The sequence below is a fragment of the Odocoileus virginianus genome, chromosome 32, assembly GCF_023699985.2.
Source record: "Odocoileus virginianus isolate 20LAN1187 ecotype Illinois chromosome 32, Ovbor_1.2, whole genome shotgun sequence".
Classification (NCBI taxonomy): domain Eukaryota; kingdom Metazoa; phylum Chordata; class Mammalia; order Artiodactyla; family Cervidae; genus Odocoileus; species Odocoileus virginianus.
In genome coordinates, this window is record NC_069705.1 from 2,756,859 (window position 1) to 2,783,891 (window position 27,033).

The window sequence follows — 27,033 nt, forward strand, 5'->3', positions numbered from 1 at the left end:
TATGCTATAACTATTTTAACACAATAAAAATAAAAATCCAAATTCTTACCACAGTCCCTGGCTGCTACTTCAGTCTCTGCTGTTGTGCAGTCACTCAGTCGTGTCTGACTCTGTGGCCCCATGGACTGCAGCACGCCAGGCTTCCCTGTCCTTCACTATTTCCCGGTACTTGCTCAAACTCTTGTTCATCAAGTCAGTGATGCCATCCAACCATCTCGTTCTCTGTCGTCCCCTTCTCCTCCTGCCTTCAATCTTCCCCAGCATCAGGGTCTATGGCAAGACTATCACCTACCAGTTCCTTCCCCTCACTCACAGGCCTTCAGCCCTGCCGGCACCCTTTCTGAACCCAGACCAAGCACGCACTCCTGTTCTCTGATTGCTAAGCTTTTCCTTCTCACAGGTCTCTGCTCAGACAGCCCCTGAAAAGCCTCCAGACCACCTACTGTTGAGGGTGAAGAGTAATTTTTCCTCCACCCTTCTGAGTTCTTGGTTGAGACTCCAGTAACAAAAGGCCGATTAACAAGAGAAAAACATGGTATATATTAGCATGTATACCTCATGTATCGGAGAAGGCAATGGCACCCCACTCCAGTACTCTTGCCTGGAAAATCCCATGGATGGAGGAGCCTGGTAGGCTGCGGTCCATGGGGCCGCTAAGAATCGGACAGGACTAAGCGACTTCACTTTCACACATTGGAGAAGGAAATGGCAACCCACTCCAGTGTTCTTTTTTTTGTGTGTGTGTGTTTAAACAGCCCATTTAATGACCATTTGAAATATATAATCTTACATTTTAATAACCAATTTAAAATTAAGATATGTAAGCACATTCTAATGCCTGATGACTACAAAAGAACAAGCACAGTTTGATAAAGTTATCACCACTACATGAATTTTATAATCCAGTACTTTACAAATTAGTTTTGGAGGTTCTGAGGAAGAATGGCTCTCAGAATTTCCAAAGAAATTTAGAGATTGAAAACAGACCACTTGGAATTCGCTAATGAAAATAATCATGTTAGCTGTCAGCATGCCTGACTTTTAAAAAATTCCTAGGTGTCTCTTTGGTGTACATTGGAATACACTATCATTCACACGAACCCCAATAAAACTCAATTCTAGATTGTTTAGGGGTTGATTAATTAGGTTATGTTTTCCAACCCCATCTGCTCCTAAGAGATCGTGTATCTTCTAAAGTTCTCAGCTCACATTGGGTTTGTAATTTAAAAATTAAGTTGCAAATTGCAGTTTGCAATTGGGTTGTAAATAATAGCAAGACATTTTTAAATTATTAGGTTCTCATACTCGAATTAGAAAAGGTTGATTTCAAAACTTGCCCTGAGATTCAAAAATGCATGGTGATTTTCTTGCCTGGAGAATCCCAGGGACAGGGGAGCCTGGTGGGTTGCCTCTCTATGGGATCACAGAGTCGGACATGACTAAAGTGACTTAGCAGCATACCTCGTGTACACCTAGAGAAAATACAAAAATGACTAGAGATATCCAAAGGAAAACTAACAACTCCCTGAGGTGGTTTAGAATTCAGGCTTAGGGAATTCCTTGGAGGTCTAGAGTTAGGACTTGGACTTTCACTAGTGAGAGGCCTGGCTCAGTCCCTGGCTGCGGGAGCTGGTCGTAATGGCCAAAAACAAACAAAAACGAATTCAGGCTTCGGGGAGATGAAGACCTCTTATGGGGAGAATAAAACGTTTTTAGGAACGATGAAAGACGACGAATGGGCCCTTAGAATAGGCTGGAGATATGAGAGTTGAACAAAACTTGTCTGGGTGTGGCATCCACTCCTACTCTTGAAACTCCCAGGGAGAGGGCTTAGTTTCACCGAGCTCTTCTTTGGAGGGTCTGTGTTTAGGCAGGTGAAGGAATTCAGAGAAAGCTTCTCCCGCATTTGCTGTTTTTCAAGTGCCTGCAGCTCAAAACAACCAAAACACCAAAGCACCATCTGTGGAGTTGCTCGTCCTGGACTCTTAAAGGCATATTTTAGAGCAGAGACTTTATTTCGTTCACGAGCAAGCCCTGCCTACACTTGGTAGTCAGTGTGTGTAAAATGAACGTTTACCTTTCCTATAACGTACACACATTTTCCCTGTATAATCAGAATTTTAATTTCAAAAGACAAAAGCCCTGGTCTACTGGAATTCTGCATTCTAAACTCTTGGCTTCCAAAAGGAAAAAAATAAAAAACGGTGTACGAGGAATGTAGATGTCGTTGGAAGGCTAACGCGGAGCGCTCATCCAGGCTTCCGAGGCTCCCCCGGCGGCACCAACAACCACCGAACAGCACGAGCACGTTCGGGACACCAGCCACAGGTATTCAGTCAGACCCGCGGACCGACCGGGCGAGGGGGAAACCGACGTCCCAGCAAGCGAGACCCAGTCCGCCAGCGCGCAGCCCCACAAACCGAAGACCGCCGGGCCGGGGCCCGGGGCCCTCTGGCCCGCGTCTCTATGGTAGGCGCGGGACACCGGAAGTGGCTGCCGTGAGGGGGCGGGGTTGGGGCGGGCCCGGGGGCGGGGCCTCCGCCACCTCCTCAGCTCGGGGCAGAGCAGTGATGGCGGCCGCCGACGGGGTCGGGGAGGCCTCGCAAGGCGGGGAGCCCGGTCAGCCGGAGCCGCCGCCGCCGCCCCAGCCGCATCCTCCTCCGCCGCCTCCCCAGCCGCCGCAGGAAGAGGCGGCGGCGGCGTCCCCTATGGACGACGGGTTCCTGAGCCTGGACTCGCCCACCTATGTCCTGTACAGGTAACGCCCACGGCAGGCCGTCTGGCGCCGGAGACCCCAGTCGCCCGCGCCGGGCTGGCTGGCGGGGCGGCCGCGGCCGGCGCTGTGGCGCGGCCTCGGGAGTCCGGCGGCGGGGGTGGGGCCCGCACCGGCCCTGCGCCGGGCGGGCGGAGGTTGTCCGCGGCGCTGGCCTGCCGTGGTCCGGAGCCTGAGGGCTCGTGTGCGGCGGGGCTGCTGGCAGGGAGTGATTTCCTCAAGGTCCCAGGCTGGCTCGCTTTGGGGACGGGTCTTCCCTGTGGGTTTTGTCCTGCCGACCCGCAGAGAGCTCGCCTGAAGATCTTAGGGACCCCGGGACAGCGTCGTCTTTCAGCGGTTTTAGCGCCGAGTTACACTCTGAGGATGAGAAGGGGAGAAGGGGGTGACAGACCCCGTTACTTGTCCCCTGGCCGCCCGGGCCGCGGTGTCAGCGGCGCGCTGTGCAGGGCGCTGCCGCAACTTTCTCGCCTTTTCCTCCCAGACTTTTGCCAGGCACTCGGTCCGTCCCCATCCCCATCAGTCGCTTTCTATTGGTCATGCCCATTTCACCCTCCCCCCCAACCCCAAGCTCCACTTGAACCTGCAGAGTCGAATGACAGACAAATGCTCTTCTCGGGTGTCTTAGTTTTCCTCCCGTAATTCTAGGTAAAAACCCCATCCGATGGCTGATTTGCCTAGATTTTACGAACCGAGTTTGAAAGGCACCTCTCCAGGTTGCGTCTTCGAAGTTAATGTGTTCGAGCTCCCCGTTGGTGGAGGTGGCCCCCACAGCCCTCAAGAGTTCCTCACCGAGGCGTGCGATAGTCGATAGTCGGGTTTCCTCCCTGACCTGTGTCAGATTCCCCTGCGCTTTCTAGTGAAGTGAAAGTGAAAGTCGCTCAGTCGTGTCCGGCTCTTTGCTACCCCACGGACTATACAGTCCATGGGATTCTCCTGGCCAGTAGCCAGAATACTGGAGTGGGTAGCCTTTCCCTTCTGCAGGGGATCTCCCCAACCCAGGGATCGAACCCAGGTCTCCCGCATTGCGGGCGGATTCTTTACCAGCTGAGCCACCAGGGAAGCCCAAGAATACTGGAGTGGGCAGCCTCTCCCTTCTCTAGGGGGTCTTCCCGACCCAGGGATCGAAACCGGTCTCCTGCATTGCAGGCGGATTCTTTACCAGCTGAGCTACCAGGGAAGCCCTAGCTTTCTCATACCGCACACCTCAGGAAACGCATGCTTTCCCCTGCGTTTCTCCTTGTAAAATGGACACAATTTTAGGATTTGTCTACATACCACAGAATTTTTGCTGCCCATAGCTGATTAGTACACAGAACTGAAAAATGGGCAATAGGATAAGACTATAGGTAGAAGAGTGGTTAAAGAAAGTTTGGTCACCCTGAGCAGTTTACACAGCAGTGTCTATAGGCACCCATTGTTGCCACTATAATCTATTTTAGCTTTGATAATGAGAAGTAGTAGTCACTGAATATTTGCTATATGCATTTATTAGATGCTGTGTTTATAACGTACAGCATATATACTTAACCTTACAGTAATATTATATAGTACATTTAGTGTGTCTACTGTGTAATACATGCTAATTGTATAGTGTATATAGAGCATATTTACTATGTACTGTATGCTTACTATTGTGCACGTTTTCAGTGCTTAACGTTATCTCAGACCTCCAGATAGCCTTCTAAAATTGGTTGGTAATAGTATCATCTCCATTTTATAAATGATAGAATTGCTACTCTGAGAGTTTAAGTAACTTTCTCAAGGTCACAATAGCTAGTTCAGTGGTAGAGCCAGTGTTCCACAGATTCCAACGTCTACTGACCACCTGGACCGCCTCTTGGTGTACAAGCAAATGATAGTGATTACTTTTATTTTTAAATATAAGTTTCTAGTTATTTAGATTATTCACATAAAGTGTTATTCAAGTTTTTAAAAAATGTTGACTGACTCCAAAGAGTCTTATTAGACCAATGAATTGTATTGATTTCTAATTTAAAACTATTGTGTACTTGCTACAGAAACCTACTTTTGCATTTAGGCAAAACTTTAAATTAGAAAACTATTGATTTAAATTACTTTAATTGGAAAATTATTCACTTTATTTTTATTTCAAAGTTTAATATTGTAAATCAAAATGAGAGACTTGTTCATGAAGAATCTCACCATGATGTTAAAGTGTAATCATTGACATTTTAAAGAACACCAGATTTCATTTTTTCTTTACATGCTTGAATATAATCACTGAAAAATATCTATATTTTCAGGGACAGAGCAGAATGGGCTGATATAGATCCAGTGCCACAGAATGATGGCCCCAATCCAGTGGTCCAGATCATTTATAGTGAGAAATGTAAGTTTATTTTTTATTGGGAAAAGGCCTGTAAATCAAATTAGTAGCAAAATTGAAATTCACAGCTATAGATAGATGACAGATTTTTGTCTGATAAAGGTCTAAATGACTTAAACTAATCTTGTGGGGGTTTTGTAATTTACTTTCATGATGACAAATTTCATTTTGTCTAAACAATGGACATACTCTAAATATAAGTCCTAAATGTTACTTTATAATACACAGTAGCTACTATGTGATTGTGCTTTTCATTTACTATTTAATCTGTACATAAAATTGATTTTGTATCCCTATATCATATCTTACATAAAATCAATTACATGTGGATAAATGATTTTCTGTTTTATTTAGAATAAACTTTGGGTGTTGAAACATGAGCATTTTGAACTATATTTTGACTATGAAATGTTTGACTCAGTTCGAATGCATTTCTGATATTAAAGTGAGTGGATTCTTTTCTTTGACAAAGTGTTCTTTCATAATGAATGTGGAATGCTTTGTAAATTGAAGACCATGCAGATGTTGTTATTCTTCAAGGAAAGGATAAACAAAAGAGAATGCTTGTTTTGTAGTTTTATGTGTATATATATATGTGTGTGTTTCTTTCAGTTAAGGCTCTGTTATCCGAAATTATTCCTCTTTTACAAGGGAATATTTTTTTTTTTACAAGGAATGTTTTTACATTTTACATGTTTTTACATGTAAATGTTTTTACATTTTACAAGGAATGTTTTTTCTGATTATAGGGTAAGTCAAGAAATCTTTGTAAAGAAAGAACAATGGTATGAGAGTTTGTCTTATCAAATATGAAAGTGTACTGCTAAGCTTAATTCTTAACATGGTACAGAAATAAATAGATTAACAAATAATTAAAAATTATCAGTGTAGGTAAGAACTTAATACTTGATAAAAAGGACATTTCCTATCTGTATGAAAGATGGATTAATCAAGTAATGATTTTGTTACAGTTACCTGTGCATTTGGCTGTAAACAAAGTTGTATCCCTATATCATATCTTACATAAAATAGATTACATGTGGATTTAAGTTCTAAAACAGAACTGTAAACATACTAGGAGCAAATAGTGTAATCTTTCATTCTTAGGGTAAAGAAGGAATTACTAGGCAAGATGTAAAACTCAGAATTGATGGAGAAGATCAGAAGGTATGAAACTGAAAAGCTTCCAAATTATGAGAGAGATTATACGTGAAGAGATAATTCACTGAAAGAAATAAAAGTGTCTGTGAAGAGCTAGTAACCTCACCAGTGATCAGAGAAATGAAAACTGCAACTTTTTCAGATTTGTAAGGCACCTTATGGAAACTTACACAGCCATACATTTCTCTCTCAGTTAAAAATAATAAAATCTTTTTTGCAGGGTTAAAAAAAACCAATGTTTTTAATTCTTAAATATATCATTATTAGAAAGCACAAAGGAAAAGAGAAAAATGACCCATCAGTCAAAACTGATCTATGAATGTATCAGAATTTTTCCTTTGTGCAACAGAAGACACCGTGAGTAAGTTAAAAGGCAATCAGCAGCGTGAGAGAAGATGTATAAAGAGAAGATTGATACTCAGAACCTTAAAAGGAATTTCTAAAGAATGTTAAAGAAACTGGCAGACTAATAAAAAAATAGACAAATGGTATGAAGTGGCACTTGATAGAAGATGCAATTTCATTGGCCATTAAATAAGGGGGAAAAAATCCATTATCATTAGAAATGAGAAGTAAGCTGTTTTGTGATGTCAGATAATTGAGAAGTATGAACAGATCTATAGTTTTCAGGTGGAAATTTTTGTATGTTTAGCCATTTTAGAAAGCACTGTCATGTATATATTTAGTGAAAGTGGGAAATTCTCACATCTTACAACCTTTAAGTGCTGCTTCTCATGATTCATTCTGGGTTCACTCTGGCTTATGACTTCAAAGACATGTCCTTGGACTTCCCTTGGTGGTACAGTGGATAAGAATCCGCCTGTCAATGCAGGGGACACGGGTTTGATTCCTGGTCCAGGAAGATCTTACATACCTCAGAACAACTAAGCCCATGTACCACAACTGCTGACCCCAAGCTCTAGGGCCCAGCCTGAGCTGCAGCTACTGAGCCTGTGTGTCTAAGGCTCAGCAACAAGAGAAGCCCAACACCACAACCGGAGGGTAGCACCCACTCTCCACAACTAGAGGAGACCTGTGTGCAGTAACTAAGACTCATCGCAACCTAAAAAATTAGTTAAAAAAAAAAGACATGTCCTAGGAGGCTAAGAGCACAGACTTCAGAGCCAGACCACCTGGTTCAAATTCTTAACTGTACCACTTTACTGCTCTGTAACCTCACACAAGTTATTTTACCTCTCGGTACCTCTGTTTCCTCCTGTGCAAAGCGAGGATAATAGAAGTAACTACTGTGTGTATGTGTGTGTCAGTGTGAGTGTGAGAGTTGCTCAGTCATGTCTGACTCTTTGCAACACCATGGAGCCTGCCAGACTCCTCTGTCCATAGGATTTCCCAGGCAAGAATAATGGGGTGGGTTGCCATTCCTTTCTCCAGGGAATCTTCCCAACCCAGGGATTGAACCTGGGTCTCCTGCATTGCAGGTTGATTGTTTACCATCTGAGCCACCAGGGAAGATAACTACTTTATAAACCACCAAGGAAGATAATTGAGTGAATTATGCACGTGAAATAATCAAACAGCTCTGATAACTGTTAAAATTCACAGTAATTTTTGAAAAAGCAAAATATTGGAAACCAACTATATATTTGTGTTTTGAAGAATAGATAAATGTATCGTCATACAATCGTATGCTGTATAATCAGTAAAAGGATCTTGGGGGTGTGTGTGTGTGAGGTCCCTGTCCAACTGTTTGTGACCCCATGGACTGTAGTCCGCCAGGATCCTCTGTACATGGAATTCTCCAGGCAAGAACACTGGAGTGGATTACCATTTCCTTCTCCATCGGATCTTCCTGACTCAGGGATCGAACCCGAGTCTTCTGCATTGCAGACACATTCTTTACCAACTGAGCCATCAGGATCCAAGAGGATCTTAGATCTGTTATAATAGGGACAGATTGCGGAAACAATATTGAGTGAAAAGGGGGCACATAAGTTTTAGAAACTTCGAGTATGATAGTATATTAAATTTGTAATTTTTAATTAAAAGACTTTTCATATAAAAAATTTAATATCAGAAAAATCTAATGAATATAAAATTCTATTTATTAACCCGAAATAGCATTGACATGTAAATTATGCCATGTCCACTGTATGGAAAAAGTGAACAAAGAATGACAGAGATATATATACACAGGCATAAAAGGACACATCACTGAGGGGGAAAATGCCAAAACGCAGAATGAAAATGTCATACCAACTTCATTAAAAATAAACAAGAACAGAGCTACATTTATCTGCTTGGAAAAATGTCTGGAGAGACATGTAAACTGGACTGGTAGCAGCCATTCCCACTGATACAGATCCAGTGCAGTGGGCAGCAGCACCAGCTACCAGAAACTTCAGGTGCTTTTTAAAGTATCATGTGCTCATTGTGGGCTTCCGAGGTGGGGCTAGTGGTAAAGAACCCGCCTGCCAATGCAGGAGATGCGGAGACGCTGGTTCGATCCCTGGGTTGGGAAGATTCACTGGAGGAGGGCATGGCAACCCACTCCAGTATTTTTTACTGGAGAATTCCTATGGACAGAAGAGCCTGGTGGGCTACAGTCCATAGGGTCGCAAAGAGTTGGACACAACTGAAGCGACTTAGCAGGCACACACATGCTCATTGTAGAAAAAATTGAAACGTTACCATCAAAAGAAGAGTCTCGTCATCCAGAACTCTTAACTGCTGATAACATTTGGTATATAGCCTCTCACTCCCCAGCAAATACGTTTCCACAGAGTTAGGTTTGTTTCTTTTTTTTTTTTAATTAATATTTATTTATTGTTGGCCGCAGCACGTGGATTGTGGGATCTTAGTTCCCAAGTAGGAATCAAACCATGCCCACCCCCAGTCAAAGCACGAAGGCCTCACCACTGGACTGGTCAGGAACTCCCTCCACAGAGCTAGTATGTGTGCACGTGTGAATGTAAAATTATGTGTGTATACTCTGTATATATCATTAATGTGTTACAAACATTTTGTTTTCACATTTTAAAGTATTTTGGAGCTTGGTTCTTAATGACCACATAATATTCCATAGTTATGTACCATTTATATTTCTAAATTTTACTTAGGTGTAAATTAAACTCAGCATTCTAAAGATAGTGTTTGGAAGTAGATGATCTTTGTATGCTCGGAAAGAACTATAATTATTCGTGCTCTCCTCTGATAATTTCACTTTGGGGGTTGTAGTCTAAGGACACAACATACCTGTGTGTGCTTGCATGTGTGTGTGCATGCTGAGTCACATCTGACTCTTGCCACCCCATGGACTGTAGCCTGCCAGGCTCCTCTGTCCATTGGAATTTCCAGCAAGAATACCGGAGTGGGTTGCTATTTCCTCCTCCAAGGGATCTTCCCGACCCAGGAATTAAACCTACGTCGTCTGCATTGCAGGTGTATTGTTTACCACTGAGCCACTGGGGAAGGCACACACATAAATATATTCATGTGTATTGTTTATTTTTTAATGAAAAGTTGCTTAAAGTAGTGATTTTTATGAAACAAAATTGAAAAAATCTACATCAGCAGTAGCAGCAGAATGGTTAGGCAGATTAGGATATACTGACATGCATACTGGCCTGCTGAAAGTTTGTGAGCTCTTGTCAGTAATTGGAAAATTGTATGCTATAAGAAAAATAGCGTAACATGTCCACATAGATTTTTAATTGTGGCAAAAGAAGTATGGGAATATTTAGCATCTGGGTTTTTTTAAGCAGTCTGTCTGGGGCCTTAATCTGTTCTCTACATTGTGCTGTGAAGTGAGGGCATTTCAACTGCAGTGTCTCATACCTAGTTCATTGTGACTAGCGGTATGGTCTTGGGTGTCAGACTAGATTTGTATATTTAACCTCTACCTCCAAAGTACTCTGGGCCACGTGAACTTGTGAATCTCTCTAAGCCTTAGTTTCTCTTGTGGAAATGAGAATAAAACAAGATAAAAATTGTCAAGGTCTAAAGTTCTGTCAGTTGAGAGGCTGGCAAAGATCAGAAATTTTGACGCTGACTCAGTAAGGATGTGGAAAGTACAGGTGTATCCATGCCTTCCTGGAGGCACTGTATATTGATCAGACCTTTCTTGAGAGGTTCACCTTGCACTGTCTGTCAGCACCAACCGTGCACGTAATCTTCATCCACGTGTACAGGCCACGGAGGTGCTGAATTCGCATGTGTGCACAGAAGAATACAATGACAGGACAGTGAAGAAGGAAAGCCGCTTAAACATACACTGACAGGGATGAATTAGATACAGTGGCCATACAGTGCAATGCTGTGCAGCTGTTTGAAAAATGCAATAAACTTTGTAGTGGAGTGCAGTGGAAAATTATGTCTTCTTCCCATTCTTGATCCTCCAACTAGTATTATTCATAAATAAGCATATATTGGGCTTCCCTGGTGGTCCAGTAAGTAAGAATCCATCTGCTAGTGCAGGTGGGTCTGGGAGGATCCTGCATGCCATGGAGCAGTTAAGCCCGCACGCTCTGGAACCCACCTTCCACTGTAGGAGTAGCTGCAACAATGAGAAACCCATGCACCATAACTGCATGATGACCCAGCACAGCCGTAAAAAATAAATAAGCAGATTTTTTTTTTAACAAGCATGTATTTTAAATGAATAGCTGCTATTATGCAACTTCCTTTTTTCACTCAACAGCATCTTAGAAATTGTTCCACTTCAGTATATATTAGAGCAGCGTTGTTACTAATAGCTACATAGGGTTTTGTTGTATGGGTGTACTATGAGGGACTTACCTCATTCCTTACTAATTTCAGTTTCCAATTTTTCTTGCTTTTTATTTCTTATGTTATCAAATACTCTCATAAATGTCCTTGGATGCTTTGGGCACATACAAGAGTTTATTTGTAAGAAAACTTAACTGGATTAAGAACTAAGGTCAATGAATAGTCAGTTTTAATTTTTAATAGAAATTACCAAGTGGTTTTCTATAGACGTGTACTAGTTTATATGACGTTGAATAATGTATTAGTGAACTTTCAGATATTCTGGATTTAGAAAAGGCAGGGAAACCAGAGATCAAATTGCCAACATCCGTTGGATCATTGAAAAAGGGTGAGAGTTCCAGAAAAACATCTACTTCTGCTTTATTGACTACACCAAAGCCTTTCACTATGTGAATCACAACAGACTGTGGAAAATTATTAAAGAGTTGAGAATACCAGACCACCTGACCTGCATCCTGAGAAATCTGTATGCAAGTCAAGAAGCAACAGTTAGAACTGGACATGGAACATCCCCGTTCCAAATCGGGAAAGGAGTATGTCAAGGCTGTATATTGTCACCCTGCTTATTTAACTTATATGCAGAGTACATCATGTGAAATGCTGGGCTGGTTGAAGCACAAGCTAGAATCAGGATTGCCAGGAGAAATATCAATAACCTCAGATACGCAGATGACACCACCCTTATGGCAGAAAGTGAAGCAGAACTAAAGAGCCTCTTGATGAAAGTGAAAGAGGAGAGTGAAAAAGTTGGCTTAAAGCTCGCCTTTTCCCGTAAGCGGCCTGAGCTGACCCTTGAAAATGGTGCGCTATTCACTCGACCCAGAACACCCCGCAAAATCTTGCGAATCAAGAGATTCAAATCTTCGTGTTCACTTTAAGAACACTCGTGAGACTGCCCAGGCCATAAAGGGTATGCATATCTGAAAAGCCACCAGGTATCTGAAGGATGTCACTTTAAAGAAGCAATGTGTACCATTCCGTCGTTACAATGGTGGAGTTGGTAGGTGTGCACAGGCCAAACAGTGGGGCTGTACACAGGGTCGGTGGCCCAAAAAGAGTGCTGAATTTTTACTACATATGCTCAAAAATGCAGAGAGTAATGCTGAACTTAAGGGCTTAGATGTAGATTCTCTGGTCATTGAGCACATCCAAGTGAACAAAGCCCCCAAGATGCGGCGCAGGACTTACAGAGCTCACGGTCGGATCAACCCCTACATGAGCTCTCCCTGCCACATTGAGATGATCCTTACTGAAAAAGAACAGATTGTTCCTAAACCAGAAGAGGAGGTTGCACAGAAGAAAAAGATATCCCAGAAGAAACTGAAAAAACAAAAACTTACGGCCTGGGAATAAATGCCACAGAAAATAAATGCAAATAAAAGTAAAAAAAAAAGACAAAGAAAAAGTTGGCTTAAAGCTCAACATTCAGAAAACTAAGATCATGGCATCTGGTCCCATCACTTCATGGGAAATAGGTGGAGAAACAGTGGCAATAGAAACTTTATTTTTTGGGCTTCAAAATCACTGCAGATGGTGACTGCAGCCATGAAATTAAAAGACGCTTGCTTCTTGGAAGAAAAGTTGTAGCCAACCTAAACAGCATATTAAAAAGCAGAGACATTATTCTGCCAACAAAGACCCATCTAGTCAAAGCTTTGGCTTTTCCAGTAGTCATGTATGGATGTGAGAGTTGGACTATAAAGAAAGCTGAGTGCCGAAGAATTGATGCTTTGGAACTGTGGTGTTGGAGAAGACTCTTGAGAGTCCCTTGGACTGCAAGGAGATCCAACCAGTCAATCCTCAAGGAAATCAGTCCTGAATATTCATTGGAAGGACTGATGCTGAAGCTGAAGCTCCAATCCTTTGGCCACCTGATGTGAAGAACCGACTCCTTGGAAAAGACCCTGATGCTGGGAAGGATTGAAGGTGGGAGGACAAGGGGACGTCAGAGGATGAGATGGTTGGATGGCATCACCAATTTGATGGACATGAGTTTGAGCTAGCTCCAGGAGTTGGTGATGGACAGGGAAGCTTGGCGTGCTGCAGTCCATGGGGTTGCCAAGAGTTGGACACGACTGAGCAACTGAACTGATATTAGTGAACTGGTTTCACTATATTAGTGAAAAAAAGACAGCCCAGAGCATAAGAGAGTGATGTGATCTCATTTGTATATAAAAAAAGATAGAATCACCTGTATATGATAGGATATATTTAGAAGGATATACTAGAATCACTCTGCAGTTGCTTCTCGGGAGAAGGACTGGGAATTGAGTGGAGTGGAAGCTTAGTGTGGAACTTTCTGTACTGTTTGAGTTTTCTGTTACGGTGTGGATTCCTTTTTCAGTTTAAGAAAGTGGTCAAAATTTGAAAAAAATAGCCAAGTGAATATTTGAATGTATGCATGCTTAGTTTTTCCTTAATACACAACATCATTGGGGTATCTGGATTCTGGCATCAACCCTGAATGTGCAGTAAGCTCGGTCACATGTATTGTGTCTGTGACAAATTCTCAGGTTGGCGGTCACCATCGCTGGACTTCTTTCTTTGGCTTATTGTTGTAAATTGTATACATGCAATAAGATATCTTCCTCCTAGACATAGAAAACAAACAACATTTTGTACTATAGTGGTCGTTTTAAGCAAGAAAGACCGTCCTAATGCAGTTGTGTGCTCCGTTTCTAGTTCAGGACGTCTATGATTATTTCCGGGCTGTCCTGCAGCGTGACGAGAGAAGTGAGCGGGCTTTTAAATTAACCAGAGATGCTATTGAGTTAAATGCAGCCAATTACACAGTATGGTAAGACACATCATCATTATTTCCTGTCTGAATGTCTGAGGTTTTCATTTGGGTGGCTTTTTTTCTTAACTTTTAATTTTTATCAAAATAATAAGTTACATATGAGTTTAAAGGTCACATTGAATGAAAAATAGCAGTCTCTGCCCCATTCTTTCTCACTACAGGGTTCCACTCTCTGAGGTAACAACTCCTCAGTGTTTTTCCTTAGAATCTCCTCTATAAATAACATGCTTGGTTGTTTTTAATTTTTTCATTTTAAATATCAGTCTTGCTATGGAAGACACAGAATTACATCTCCTATGCTGTCTCCATCACAGTTTGTTTTCTCGTTACCAGTGAATAACTTGTCTTCCAAACTCTGTACCCCTGTTGAGTGTCTCATTCCTGCTGAGCACAGTGGGGACCCTTCAGCGGATTTGGGCCCTGCACGTCAGGCCTGCAGCTCTTCCCTGTGTCTCGTCCCTGTCTTTGAGATCCCACACTTATCCCTTTCCTGATTTACTCTCTCATTTTATAGACCAGATCCTCAAAAACTTAGAAAAGGATGTATGGGAAATTGTTACTGAGATTTTTTTTATGTTTTAGAGTGTCTTTGGTCTCTAAGATTGGAAATCATTTTCCTTCAGGTTTTCTAAACTATCCTCCTCTTTCCTTCAGCCTCTATTGAGAAGATTCCTGTTCCTTCATTTTAACCTTTTCTTTAACTTTGGGGTGTGGAATTTTTTTATATTCTTTTGATAATTACTTCTCTCCTCTGTTCTTTCTGAAATGTTTTTTAGTTGCATGTTGTAGTTCTGAGACTTGTCTTTTCTTATTTTCAACTCTCTTTTTATCTGCTTTTGAGATACTTCCCCAACTTTATCTTCTGTCTCTTTGGTCTGCACTCTTTTTTTTTTTTTTTCCTAATGTGTATTTATTTATTTGGCTGCACTGGGTCTTAGTTGTAGAATGTGGGCTCTGGTTCTCTGACCAGGGACCGAACCCATGCCCCTGCATTGGGAGCATAGAGTCTTAGTTGCTGAACCACCAGGGACATCCCTGCACTCATTTTTATTTTACAAGAGCTCTTTTTTTGTTCTCTGGGTATTCTTTAGTAGTTTTTTTAGTGTTTTTTTTATTTCACGGATGGAATATGTTTTCATTTTTCTGTGTGTTTGTTTTGTTCTCTTTCCTCCATGTACACATTTTTCTCAAATGACTGGTAGTTCTCGGCTCTCCTTTCACACCTACAATGGAAGCAGGAAAAACCTGCTTTGGCATCCCTGCATGTTGCAGGACTGGTCATCGAGAGGGCTTCACTGTGAAGTTCCTGGAGGTGTGGCTGTTCTGTGTGAAATCTTCGCATGTCAGTATTTCTGGGTCTTTTCTCTTGGCTGGTTTGTGTTTTTGAAGAAGAGCTGTTGGAGGAGTGCCCGTTTGGCTGCCCCAGTTCTGGGGGTCAGTTCTGGTAGGCAGGTCGGGCAGGGTGGGGTTTCTGGCCTGTTGTTTGTGTCGCTGTTTTAAATTTCCTTGTTTCCAGCCTTCACGTCACCCTGCTTTGCGTTGTGTCTGATATTTCTTTGTGCTTCTGATATTTCCAGAAAATAAAGCCACTTGTCTGTTGCCGAGGTTTTTTAGGAAAACCCCAGTCCTCCTTCTCCGGCACGTTTTCTTTACTTGCACATAGCACACGTCACTTCTGGTCATTGAGGACATGTGGGAGTTTCCCCTACCGGGCGGGTCTCTGTGACAGCCCACAGGTGTCCTGTAATTTAACTTAACTGTAGTGCTGTCTGCCTGGGGGTGGTGTTGGACTCCGCAGGCTAAGGGCTCCGTTCCATAAGCTGCCCCCACCCAGGGCCAATTGCCAATCCTGTGCCTCTGCCTGCTGGGCTGTAAATCAGAGGCTCCAGCATCCACTCCTTGGGGCCAACTGATTTGCGAAAGCAGCTCACAGAAGTCAGAGAAACACTTAGGTTCACCAGCTGATTAAAGGATCTGGTAAAAGATGGAGACCCGCAGCCAGGTGAAGAAGGACATAGGGTGGGGTCTGGGCAGGGAGGTCCCGAGTACAGGAGCTTCTGTCCTCCCGAAGTGGGGGTGTGTCACTTTCCCGGGGCTTGGGTGTGTTCACCCATTAGGAAGCTCTCCGAAGCCCTCCTGCTGGGATTTGATGGCGGCTTCCTCCTGTGGGCAGGATCGCTTATGAACTCATTTCCAGTCCTTCTCCCCTGTCTGGAGGACGGGAGGTGGGGCTGAACGTTCTAAGCTTCTAATCAAGGCTGGTCTTTCTGGTGACCAGAAGCCTGTCCAGAGTTGCTTCTGAAGAACTTGGTGTTTTTATAAGTCACTCAAAACTGTCAGTTTGCCATTTTCCATAGTTTTGTTGATCTCTTGCAGTTGCTGTGGTATCCCCTCATCCCTGTGGATTTATGCTTTTTCTTTATTGTCATTTTAGTAGGATCTTATTAGAGGGTCAAGTTTGTCTGGAACTATTAGTGTCGTCTTCCATCACTTTGTGTCTCAAATACGCACTTCCAAGCTTGTAAGAATTTCTTTACTATATACAGCTCATAGCAAATTAGAATTTATTTAAAATTCCTAAACTTATTTGCTGTTTTCTTAAAAACAGTATGCCTAAAATTACCCTATAAACCAAACCGAATATGTATGTGCTCTGTGCAACCTAATTTTCTTTAATTATAATAGAAATGCTATCATTTCTTCTATTTAGCATTTCATTTTAAAAGGTAACTTAAAATAGTTTTTCTGTCTCTTCTTATATACTGAGTTGAAATATTTTGAGATTTTGAAGTAAAAATAGACCAGAACTAATTATGTCTTTAGAGAAAAGGTTTTATTTAATGGTTTGACTTTACCTATCAAGAAATTGAAGAGAAGCTTGTTTTCAGTTATAAGTAGCATTATTATGATGGTTTTAAAAGTAAAATATTTGGTAATATTTCTAATGAAATTAGTGTATTATATGAATAATGTGTCTAAATGAGCAAGTTATACCATGTGAGGAGAGAGAAGTTTTTGATTCTTGTGCAGTAGAAGCTAGTAACCAGAGTATTACCTGAAAATTATCACTGATTGGTTGTCTTTTCTTCTTTCTCACACCTGCTGTGTTTCACTATTTTTACTTCAAAATTCTTGATTCTTCCAGTCACCAGCTGTACAAGTTTGGACAACCACAGGCAGTTAACTTCCTAACTTACTGGTTCTATAGAATTCCTACCGGAAATGTGTCTGTGTTGTTGTTTTTTGGCTTCATTTGATGCTGTGCCTGGCAATGTACGTGGAGTAATGACACTGTGGATACTTATTATTTGCTTAGGCATTTCCGGAGAGTTCTCTTAAAGTCCCTTCAGAAGGATCTACATGAGGAAATGAACTACATCTCAGCAATAATTGAGGAGCAGCCCAAAAACTATCAAGTCTGGTAAGATGAACACAAGAAGGAAATAAGTTGCTGTGCTAATCAGTTAGTACCTGCCAGTGGGTGACAAAACCATAAGGAATTGTTCATTTGTTTACAGTCCTTGCACCGGAGCTGATGTCACCTGTCTTACAGTGTTGTTAGGAGAACTGAGATAATTTTTTCTTTAATGTGTGAAGTGGCACTTAACCCACAGTTGACCCTCAAGTGTTTGCTGCCATGATTTAAGACTTCAACATTAACTGTAATACTGCCAGAATCAGGAAAAAAATTTGAGCAGAAAATCTATTCAGTTTTCTGTTCAGTTTTCTATTCAGTATGTTATAAAAGGAGTCCCTGGTCTTTTGTTCATTTGTTTATTAATTTTTTTTTTTATTGATGCTGGAGATACAAAGATGAATGAAAGTCTGTAAAGGAAAGCAGATAATGAAACCAATTATTTTACAGAGCAGTGTGAAAAGTATAATAGTAGAGCTCTTACAGTGTGTGTTCTAAAAATTAAGCTCCTGACTTAGACAAGAGTATGGGTTTTATTAAGGAGGGAGGAGCAGGACACAGTGGGGGAGGAGAGAAGTTTGGAGCAGGAGGACAGAGAACAAATAGGAAAGAGAGGCAGAGTCTGGACGGTTCCCTGCATTTAGTGGGCCCACATGCATGGAAGCGACTGGTGGTGGAGGTGATGGAGGGGGAGGCGGGAGGGAAGGGGCAGCGGGGCTGCTGGGTCCTGGTGAAGGAGAGGCGGCCCCATGGTGTTCATCGAGAGCTGTCTCCACTCTGTGCCGCTGACTGCCTGCTCTTTCTTCAGGGTCTCCACCATTTGGTTTTTTCCCAGTACAGTGACTGACACGCACATTGCCCCGTCTTTATGCCTGAAATTTAAGGATGATTTCTGCAAAGAGAGGCTTCTGAGTCCAAGAGAGGACTCTGGGGAGAAACATGAAAGGGCATGATGCACTCAGGGAACTCCGTGTGGTTCCATGTGGCTGGTGGGCCTTTGGGGAGTCCTGCAGTAGGAGCATAAAGAGACTCACGGACACTGGCAAGGGTTTGGAGTTGACCTTAGCCGCAGTGGAGTGCTGACAAATCTTAATCTAGGAAGTAATGTGATTAGGTTTGTGTCTCAGGAGGTTTACTCTGCCAGCAGCTGGAGGATAGCAGAGTAGGCCCGGAGTCTTGGCAGGCCGTTGCCATGTGGGGGTTAGGGGAGAGAGTGTGGTAGGGCTGGGGAGATAGAAGGATACATGTGAGAGAGGCTTTGGAGACAGAAGCAACAGGTTTTGAAGTTCAGCTTCTCAGGGGAGTGGTGGAGAAGAGTGATGTCTGTATTTTGGCTTGACCATTGGGTGAATGGTGGTGCCAGCCACTTGGGGAATTTTGAGGAAAAAAGCAGCACATTTCTGGAAAAGAAGGGTAGATGCAGAATTGGACAAGGAGGCTTTGATGTGCTGATAGAAAACCTGGCTGAAACTGCCCAGCGAGTGGTTGAAACGTGTCCCCCTTTGGTTGAAGTCACAGCTCTGGATGAGGATGCTCTGGGAGAATTAGAGGAGGTTGGGGACAGAACATGGGTGAGCATTGGCGTTCGAGAGGCAGAGAGGTGGGCCAGGATGACTGAGGGAGGAAACCAGAAGTTAGTGTCCTCACAGAAACAAGAGGAGGGAGAGTTTCGGGAGGAAAGGAGTAGATGAGAGTGTCCGCTGCTGCTGAGAGGTCCAGGAGAGCAGAAGTGGAGACCACCCGTGGGTTTGTTCCATAGGCGGTTGTCAGCGAGCCATCCTCCCACCAGGGTAGGATGGGCAACTGGGCAGCAGTGAGGTGTCGGAGAGGATGGCGGGGGTGGCAGGAAGAGAAAAGGATCCGCAGAGAAGAGCACACATCACTTATGGGAGATGAAATTGGTTCTTGAGAAAAAAGACAGAGCAAGCAGCTTGTCAGGGCTGTGTCTTTTGGGTTTTATTTTCCCAAAGTGGCAAAGACTTCATGATGTGGGGAAGAGTGTTAATGAAAGGGAAAAGGCGAGAAATCTGGAGAAAAAGGAAATAGAGTCAGAGCTTTCTTGGAGTTGGGAAGGGACCTAGCGCACAGGTTAGCCTTCGGAGAAGGAAGGCTTCCAGCTGTGGACCCGTGTGCAGAGGGGCCTGCTCTCTGGCCCGGTTGGGTAATGATCACCTGCATAGTCAAATACTGTTGTTAAGAAAGAGCATGAACCATAAATAGATACTTAATCTTCTCAAACAGTTACAACGTAGTAACAGCATTTGGCAAGGCATGGAAGTGATAGCTATTGCAGATTTCCATCTGTAGAATTTTAAACAACTTTGCCTCTGTCACTTCTTTCTTTCTGAGGAGATGACGGTTATATTCCTGAGAAATTGCATTATAAGAGTTCTTTTACTAAAAAAAGTGTCTAGTTTTCAGTTCCTCATTTAAAAGTTATTTTACCCTTCGGAATAAGGTGCTTTTATATAAAAGCTGTAAAAATCCAGACGGGAGTTCCCTGATGGTCTAGTGGTTAGGATTTGGGGCTTTTCACTGCCATGGCCTGGATTCAATCCCTAGTCAGAGAACTAAGGTTGCACAAGCATGTGGCATGGCCAAAAAAAAAAAAAAATCCAGAAAATTACCTGAAGAGATATGTAAACTATGTACTGTTTTATCTTAAAAAAAAAAAAAAAGTGTCCAGACATGACAAGCTTTCTCAGCATTTGATTACATGTAGTTTTTGCTGAAGAGAAGTAGCTTCCTTCTCTGGATACTGCAGACTCTGTCATTAACACATTACCATCTATCATTATGAAAAACAAAATACAGTGCCACCCAGAGTAGTGCTGTTGGCAACCCAGTAGTTTTTAATTGCAGTATACTTTATTTTTTAATTTTCTAAATTCAGTTTTAAAATTTTATTTACTTATTTTTGACGGCACTGAATCTTCACTGCTGCACATGGGCTTTCTCTAGTTGTGGCAGGCAAGGGCTACTCTTCATTGCCCTGTGCAGGCTTCTCACGGCAGTGGCTTCTCTTGTTGCCAAGTATAGACTCTTGGGCAGGTGGGCTCAGTAGTTGCACTTCCTGGATTCTAGAGCACAGACCCAATATTTGGCTCACAGGCTTAGTTGCTCCACAGCATGTGGGATCTTCCCAGGCTAGGGATCAAACCTGTGTCCCCTGCATTGGCAAGCGGACTCTTATCCACTCTAATACCAAGGAAGTCCTGCAGTGCATTTTAAATTCCCCACTCCACTAGTTGCTATCATAATTAGGATAGTATAGGTAATTCAAATCATGTATGCCAGTTAATTGCACTTTTTATTAAATTCTTAACCATGAAAACTTACACTGTAAGATTAACCCCTGTATTTAATTAATGACCTTTAAATCATGGAACTTCTTAGTATTTTGCTCTGAGAAATCATTTTGACATGATGGAGGAACTAATTCTTAAGTTTTTCCTGAATTACAGAATTTATCAGTAACCTGGAAAAATAAATTGTTACTAGTGTTCACCGACTTGTAAGTCTTATTAATAAATTATTTAGAAACCTTTCCCTCTGGGATCTTCCTTTTGGTAGAATCTTACCTTAATATTCTCTAAGATGAAGTTTTAAATTTTCCATGCATGTGGAGTAGGTCACCCATTAAACATTAAATCTTTCTTTACTCATTTTCTCCATCACCCCTGCTCATTTTAATGTAGTGAATATTAATGGTTTTTTTTAAAAAAATGGTTTTTAAAAAAAAAGCTTCATTGAGATATAATTCACATATCATACTATTTACCCATTTAAGGGGTATATATGTCCAGCCATTACCACAGTAAATTTTGGAACATTTTCACTAATAGATTTTTATAAATATTTCAGCTAAAGAAAATTATACAAATAGAACCTGACAGAGAACTCTTAAAGTATTTCCCTAGTACAGAAATTCCTCTTCCAACCAACTTGTCACAGCTACTTGCCAGAGTAGAAGTGAATTCTGTTTTGCCTATGAGCTGGTGAAATAAGCAGTTGCTTGAATGGCGCCCCTTCGGACTTAAGGAAGACCGACAGCTTGTTGGTTCACAGACGGGCTTCCATACTTGATGAGACAGGATCATACTTCCTATAGTCAAATTGTGACATCTGGGCATGTTGAAAATTCTTTCACAGGATATTGTGGTTGTTGAGAGATTACGGTTCTTCCGGATTTAGCTGCATTTAAACCTTTAAGCCCTTGGTACGTGGATTCATTTTACATGCAAATCACTGTTTATGTTTCTCAGCTGTTCTTCAGCGTTCTGAAATTTTTTCTCTTAGAGTTTCTCCTGTGGTACCTTTTCTTCCCCGTAGAGTCTTGAGAATTAGAGGTGAATTTCTGTTTCTTGCATGTCCCTCCTAGTACAACACACGCAGCTGATACTTTTGTTCTAGGGTAAATTCACATAAAATTCCTTCTGTTGAATTTAGGCATCATAGGCGAGTGCTGGTGGAATGGCTGAGAGACCCATCACAGGAACTTGAGTTTATTGCGGATATTCTTACTCAGGATGCAAAGAATTACCATGCCTGGCAACACCGACAGTGGGTTATTCAGGTATTGCCTTTCTTATTAGAGTGTTATTCACATTTTAATTTTTTTAACAAATAAATTACTATTAGCTTATATGTATACTTAAATTGAAACACATATAGATCATTACACACAATAATGATTAAGGTGATTAAGAACTATTAAGATACTAAATTAAACCTGACATCCTTCATGTTGGTTAACTTTCATGATCTATTGGGATATGTTGATGAGTAACTTCATATTAAAGAATAATAGTGACTTTTTAATACTGTTTGATTGAGTTTACATCACATATTATATTTGCTGGCAAATTGAATAGAAAAAATAGTTGTAAGTTTTTGATCAGTTCAGTTCAGTTGCTCAGTCATGTCCGACTCTGCAGCATGCCAGGCTTCCCTGTCCATCACCAGCTCCCAGAGCTTGCTCAAACTCATCTCCATCGAGTCAGTGATGCCATCCGGCCGTCTCATCCTCTGTCGTCCCCTTCTCCTCCTGCCTTAGTCTTTCCCAGCAGTAAAGTTTTAGTACAGCTGTGTTATTTTCATTAACAAGGACATTTTATGTATTAAGGTATTGCATGCATAAACCTTGTAATCTGATTTTACAGTAACTATTGAGTATTTTATTTCTGCCTACTTGTTAAAATTTTATGCTAAATCCTGAATAGAAGAAAATAGTTACGACTCCCACTCTGGGCATTTTTATTTGTTCCATCAAACAATTGTAGTGTTGTGGCTCGTGAATTTTTTCCAGTGATTGCTGCTTTCTGCACTATTCATTATACCAAGAGTATTTCACCAAAAGTTTTCAAGTTGTCTTTATTGATTCTCTTCTCTCCATAATTTTTTAAATTAAAACAGCTTTGTAACGTAAAAATTATATCTAAATCCAATTGTGTTTATTTACATGTATTTTAATATAATTTTACCATATATGTGCATTTTTGAACACTTCCTTTTACTTAATATATGTAATAATATCAAATCACATAAAATTAATATACAGTAGTATAGGTAATCATTGTCTTATTACTGAGTTTGGTTTTTTCTTCTGCGTTTTCACCTTAAAGAATGTATAAGTACTTCCTTCGTGGTCCAGTGGCTAAGACTCCACCCTCCCAGTGCAGGGGGGTGTGGATTCAGTCCCTGGTTGGGGAAGTAGACCCCACATACTACAGCTGAAGTTCCTGTGTGCCACAGCTGAGAGCCACACTGCCAAAACAGAAAGCAAACCAAAAAGCAGTACACAAGCGCTTAGTTAGGTATACTTTTTTTTCCCTTTGGATTTAATTTTTAGAATAGTTCTTAAAAGTTGGGTCAAGTAGTTAAAACATCCTTCTTGGTATCTAGATTGTTTTCCACAAGATGGTGCTGAATTAACAGCCACTTTAGCTGCTAACTCTGACTCCCTAATTTTTCATTCTTCATGACCCTTCCCATCTTTCTTTGTGGCTGTGCCACAAAGCGTGCAGGAACTTAGTTCCCAGACCAGGGATCAAGCCTGTGCCCCCTGCAGTGGAAGCGCAGAGTCTTAACCCCTGGACCAGCAGAGAAGTCCCCCATGCCCCTGCCTTTGATGACTTTTCCTTACCCTCCATCTCCTTGACCTGCAGCATCACTCCCCTCCAAATACGTAATGAGTTCGTGTCTTCAGTTCTCCCTGCTTAACTTTGTTAAAGTTTTATTTCCATTTAAAAAAATTTTTTAAATTATTTACTTATGGCTGCACTGGGTCTTTGTTGCTGCATATGGGGTTTCTCTGGTTGCAGTGAGCAGGGCTAGTCTTCCTCATGTGCAGGCTTCTTGTTGCGGAGCACAGGCTCCAGGCTCAGGGATTCAGGGGCTGCAGCACACAGGCTCAGCAGCGGCGGCTTGCAGCCTTTAGAGCACAGACTAGTAAGTTGCTCCGCGGCATGTGGAATCTTCCCGGACCAGGGATCGAACCCGTGTCCCCTGCATTGACAGGTGGATTCCTATCCACTTCACCAACAGGGAAGTCCTTATTTATTTCTTTTCATTGTTTATAAATAATAGGACATTACTAATTGAATGTTTTTTTTTTTATGTTCTTTTAGGAATTTAAACTTTGGGATAATGAGCTGCAGTATGTAGACCAACTTCTCAAAGAGGATGTGAGAAATAACTCTGTCTGGAACCAAAGATATTTTGTAATTTCTAACACTACGGGCTACAATGATCGTGCTATATTGGAGAGAGAAGTCCAGTTAGTAATTTTCACTTGTTCACTCCTTAAAAGAATATTTGTGTACCTGCATGTCTCACGCATCAGGATACAGCATAGAAAGACTGCCCCAATCCTACCCTCATGGAACGAATAGGGCAGGATTGTTAGATGAAACTCATAATGATAAATACACAATTAATATTCTGTATAGGAAACCTTTACTTTTAGTGTCTTAAGTTTCTTGAAATATTGTTGGTACTGTAGATTGATAAGAAATCATATTTCATAGTGTCTGAGAATCTTTTTTTTTTAAACTGTCTCATTAAACTTTAGATAACAGTCCCTGATGCTACGTTACTTACTCTAGTGCAGGGTTTGGGGCCCAGTGTGTCTGATTTAGATCCAATAACCTAGGGAGGTCCCAGGTCCATGGGGAGAGGTAAGTGGAAGCATACAGCAGCATTGTGACGCAGCGGTACAGAAACTGTTCCTCATTATTGTCACTGCTGTTTTAAAGTGATACATGTTTATTTGTGACCTTTTCCTTACAGGTACACTCTGGAAATGATCAAGCTAGTCCCACATAATGAAAGTGCGTGGAATTATTTGAAAGGGTAAGAGGTTGTTTTTGCTTTTATTTTTTAACCTCCTAATATGACGGATCATGGAATGTGTTCCATCATCAGATTCCAGAAGGATACTAAAGAACTCTGCAGTTCTCGGGATCTAAGAACGTGAGTGTAAGAGTGTTGTGACAGCACCCAAGGACAGTGCCCTCTCCCCTTCTCTTTACCTCCCAAGCACATGGCAGCACAGTTCTTAGAGCAGTCCACGAGTAAACAATGGTACAGTTTTACCTGTATTGATGAATCCTGTAGTCTTTATGTCACAGAACAAAACACACACACCAGTTTCTGTTCAGCTCAGGATCACAGGAGCATGAGATACATCATTTATAAGCAGATTGCACAGATGTATACCCACTCTTTCTGAGGTCATTGCTGGAGATCTCCTGCCACACATCTCACTCCTTAAATCAGCGTGCTCTCTCTTGCCTGGCCACTGACTCACCAGACCCTTTGTTGAAGCTAAAGGTCTCCAAGGGAATAAGCCCACAGAGCACAGAGGATGGAGCTTAGTCGCATTTGGACGTGTCAGAGGCCGGGCTCTGCAGTGTCTGGGGAGCTCAAGGGATGATGAACCATCTCAAGAAGCAGAAACATCTCTCCTATCTTTTTTCCCTCACTTTTCAATTTTAAGATTTTTTTTTTTAATTTTCTGTGTTAGAGTTTGAGTTATAAATGATTATCTTTAAACTTCATTATTCTTTTTAGCTAATTTTACTGTGCTCTTAATTATCCATCATAAAACTCAGATTTAATTTAAAAATTTCATTTTAGAGCCCTGCTAATCCTTTTAATGACCTGTATGAGAAAAGAATCTGAAAATGAGTGGACATATGTGTATGTATAACTGTTTCACTTTGCTGTATAGCAGAAATACGACATTGTGAATCAACTAGACTCCACTGAAAATTAAACACTTTTCATTTCACTTCAGCCTCACTCAAAATACTTTTCTTGCTTATATTACAGGGCTCATTTTCTGTTACTCTTTCTACTATTGTTGTTCTTCCTTCTCAAAATTGAGAATAGTTTTATTTATTTTTTAGGATTTTGCAGGATCGTGGTCTTTCCAAATATCCCAATCTGTTAAATCAATTACTTGACTTACAGCCAAGTCACAGCTCTCCCTACCTAATTGCCTTTCTCGTGGATATCTATGAAGACATGCTAGAAAACCAATGTGACAACAAGGAGGACATTCTTAATAAAGCATTAGAGGTAAGCTGGCAGGACGTGGCACTTTTCTTCTGGAATCTCAGTGCCCCAGTAGGCATGCCCTTTTCAAAATGCGGTTACTCAGAACTCCATGCTGGGCTCTTCTGCTGCTCAGGGCTACACCCACATCACTAGTGCACGTGGTCTATGACTCTGATGGTCTGTTTCATTTGATCATGACCTGCATTAAGCTGTATTAGCCCAGAATCCCTGTTTGCCCTAGGGACTGAATTACACATTTCCTTTAATGAATTTTTGTTTTTCGTTTTTAGTTATGTGAAATCCTAGCTAAAGAAAAGGACACTATAAGAAAGGAATATTGGAGATATATTGGAAGATCCCTTCAAAGCAAACACAGCACAGAAAGTGACCCACCTACAAACGTACAGCAATAATACCATCTCGACGAACTTGATCGGATGCTTTTATTTTTTTAAGAGACTCTAATGAAGGAGTTAAAAACTAGAGCGATCATTCCCTTTGCCTGTGGTGTAAAACATACAATGCACAGGTACTGCTTTTTAACATGAACTAAGTGTGATGCTCCTTGGGTGCTGCTGCTATTCAGACTAGTTCCAAGTAACTTGATTTTTTTTTAAGCAGAGAATTTGGGGGAGGAAGAGGAAACAAAGTCCATAAAGGAACTTTTGTAGTCTTATCAACATTTACTCTAACCCCTTAGCATCAACTTCTTCCTAAATGGTCTGTGTGTCAGGATTTGCAGCTTTAATGTTTGCAGGTATGTAAAGGATATAAGGAACTTACCTTCTGGTTCAGAAAGCAGGGGATGCAGTTGTTAGGTCAGAGCTGCTCCGCCACACTCACAGCATCGTGCTCTCACTGTAACCAACTAATGCCAAAAGAATGGTTTTGTAATAAAACTACAGATGTATCCCAAAACAATGCCATGGTAGTTTGATTTTTTAAATAGCATTTAACTGTATACAAGGGACATTGAGCTTAGAAAAGCAGAGAATATGTTGCTGTAAAACTGAAGAAACCAGAAACATGACTGTGTTAAAAGAAATGTAATTAAAATGGGAAGTGGTCAGTTCTCAACTACAAGCAACAGAATTCACTCAAGGTGGTTTAAACTCATAGGGTTTATTGAGGTGTATAGATAGCTCACAGAATAATCACCCGGTCTTCCAGAAATACATCTCAACACACCCCTGCAGAGCTGGACGGTCACATGGCTGTCAGCTGGGCTG

The 27,033-nt window shown here is 41.6% G+C and overlaps 1 protein-coding gene across 1 annotated transcript; it reads left to right on the plus strand.

The window, feature by feature from the left end:
• Nucleotides 1-2,542: 2,542 nt before the first annotated feature.
• FNTA (farnesyltransferase, CAAX box, subunit alpha) lies at nucleotides 2,543-26,725 on the plus strand. The gene is made up of 9 exons (XM_020896802.2): nucleotides 2,543-2,758; nucleotides 5,038-5,123; nucleotides 13,710-13,824; nucleotides 17,144-17,248; nucleotides 21,692-21,818; nucleotides 23,872-24,020; nucleotides 24,533-24,595; nucleotides 25,654-25,825; nucleotides 26,095-26,725. Exons 1-9 carry the CDS (start codon nucleotides 2,571-2,573, stop codon nucleotides 26,215-26,217), a joined length of 1,128 nt encoding a protein of 375 aa, XP_020752461.1. The 5' UTR covers nucleotides 2,543-2,570; the 3' UTR covers nucleotides 26,218-26,725.
• The last annotated feature ends 308 nt before the right edge of the window (nucleotides 26,726-27,033 follow it).